The sequence below is a fragment of the Anneissia japonica genome, unplaced genomic scaffold, assembly GCF_011630105.1.
Source record: "Anneissia japonica isolate Jap-2015-1 unplaced genomic scaffold, ASM1163010v1 scaffold287965_len1858130_cov191, whole genome shotgun sequence".
NCBI lineage: Eukaryota > Metazoa > Echinodermata > Crinoidea > Comatulida > Comatulidae > Anneissia > Anneissia japonica.
In genome coordinates, this window is record NW_022748342.1 from 1,537,552 (window position 1) to 1,540,145 (window position 2,594).

Below are 2,594 nucleotides of genomic sequence, written 5' to 3' on the forward strand. Positions count from 1 at the left end.
GTGGATGTCAGTGTGGAAAAATGAAACAATAAAGGTATCAGAATGATTTTAGTTGATCGCCGTTGATAATATACCGTATATTCCGGTGTATAAGCCACAAATTTTATACGCGATTTACCCCCCCACCCCGAAGTTTGGGGTGCGGCCTATACACCGGTCATTAACCTACTCCCAAAAGTTCAGATAGCAAACCGTGGCGAAAATCAGGTGCCGTCTGTCTAGGTTAGGCCCATGCTAGCCCAATTAATTAGCCTTAGGGTAGGACCGGTTTTTAGGCCTAGTATTTGTAATTATACTCACTACAGTGCTGTGCTACGATTCCTACTACATTTTCTACGACATTAGCAATGGTTTGGGTTGTCTAAATAATTACTTTCATAATTACGTTCAATCGCAAACAATTTTGAAAAACGCTGTTTCTGTTGGAAACCGCTTCGCTCAAAACAATAACAAACTACTTTTCGGGAGTTAATTGGGTCCTCGAGGTCACGTGAGCAGCTTCATTTTCGATGTCGCAACAAAACACACGTGGGCTGGTAAAACTTGCTGTTCGACGTCTGGTTCCCGTTTGCTTGTACCGTTATAGAGAGAATATTGATACCGCTATAATTTTAGAATAAAAACTTGTGAAATTAATTTATGCTATAAAAACATAAGTTTTCTTGAAGTTGTAATAATTATTTTACTGGAATTTAACTGTAGAAAGGCATACGTCATGGGCATGCGTGAACTCCGTATCCACGATATTTCTCCAGTTCTGAGTTTTGTTTATAAAACATGGTGCGTGATGGTGCATGCTTCGCACAGTGGGCTGTGAGTAGTAATGACTTAGGCCTAGAATTACCAATATTTTTAGCCTAATACCGACTGTTATTAGTAAACATAATAATAGAATGATTGTTTAAAATAGATAAATATACTCAATAAGTGTTTTAATTTATTAAACTAAACTGATGTTGAAAATTTAACGTAGCACGACCGTCTAGCAAAAAATGGGGATTTCCCTAGGGCTGCCTAGAGCAAGAATACATTGTTAACATGGCGGTAGCCAGCAGTTTACACGCATTTCCAGTTGTTTGTTGTTCAATAATCGGACGAAAAAGATGAAATTTCTTTATGTGAACATTTATAAATAATGTCAATGTTTCAAAATAATTAAAAACTTAACATTATGGGAACGGTTTGGAGCTTAAAAATAGGTGCAGCTTATACACAGGTGACACAAAAAATTGTGATATTCGCGTCCTAATTTGGGGGGGGCGGCTTATACACAGGTGCGGCTTATACACCCGAATATACGGTAATAATATAAAACAGAAGTTGTTATAGTTATAAGGTAAAACAAACCTTCACTGTTTCAGCCATTGCTCTATCCAGCCTTGCTTGTGCTCTTTCTTTCACTCGCTTAATAAATGACCTCCACTCATCATTAAAGCCAGTCTGATATTCCGGGTCATCTTTGCTCAACCTGCAAATAATCAACAAGTTAAACAACATAATTAAAGTTTGAAGTCATTGCAGCAAATGAACGTACGGTGGGTAAATTATGGAAAGTTTTGAAATGCTGAAAATGACCCGAAACGTTCTTTAAACTATCTGAATAGTAATATGGAGAATTTTCAAATTTAACAGACACGCATGTCACCATGTGTGCGTGTACAGTAATAGCACACGAAATTAAACATTGTCAAGTGTATTTAAAACCGCCTGTTAGTTGGTAATGCCACACGAACTTTCCCTTCACATAACCTATATATATTAGTCTGATAGCGTCGAAATACAGTCTGCCGCCCTCATCTGTTCTATTGTTTCACATCTTTTAGGAATGAGAGATAAAAGGGCTCCAAAAATTCATTCTTTTTGACCATGTTGACGTGATCAAAATGAAAAATAAAGGGACACGTCTTCAAGAGAATTGATTTAGCTATAACATACTCACAGGTAGGAGACAATCAATCAAGAATAAGCGAGATACATTCAAACGAGTATAAACATAATGGCATCATAAATAAAAATTCAGTTTTTTAATTCAAATGGCAATATGATGACGTCAAAATGTCTGATCAGCCATTATGAAGTAAAAAATCGTATCTACAACTCATGTGCTTTCAGATTATGTAATAAAAATTGGGGGTCACCTTTCATAGGAGCTATAACTAATTAAAAATATTCATGGTTTTATGCATATATAAATGTTGACGCACGCGTACGTGCACGCTAAAAAGCGCGAACGGAAAATTAAGGTACATAACATTCAACCTTGACCTGAAGCTTATGCTCACCTAATATGATTTATAAATGACGAATGGTTAAGATTATATGGGCTCATCAACGTTTTGAAGAAAGAGAAATGAGGGGTCAGAAAAAACAATTTTTTTGACCATGATGACGTCATCAAAATGTAAAAAGAAGTCAAATATATGAAAGAGAATTGTCTCAGCTATACCATACTGAAAGTTGGAAGACGATCGATCAAGGATAAGCGAGATACGCTCAAATGCGTATTTTCAAAAATGACGTCATAGCTATAAATCACTTTCTTTGAATTCAGATGCCAATATGATGACGTCACAATGTCCGATCAGCCATTACGA

General features: G+C 36.4%; 1 protein-coding gene across 1 annotated transcript in view; it reads right to left on the minus strand.

Annotated features, from left to right (window-relative positions):
- The window catches only part of LOC117120863 (hsp90 co-chaperone Cdc37-like), a 24,029-nt gene that overhangs the window by 3,444 nt on the left and 17,991 nt on the right, over positions 1-2,594 (minus strand). The window contains exon 6 of the mRNA XM_033265959.1: positions 1,348-1,468. Within this exon, the coding sequence (XP_033121850.1) occupies positions 1,348-1,468 (121 nt within the window). The remainder of the gene's footprint in view (positions 1-1,347; positions 1,469-2,594) is intronic.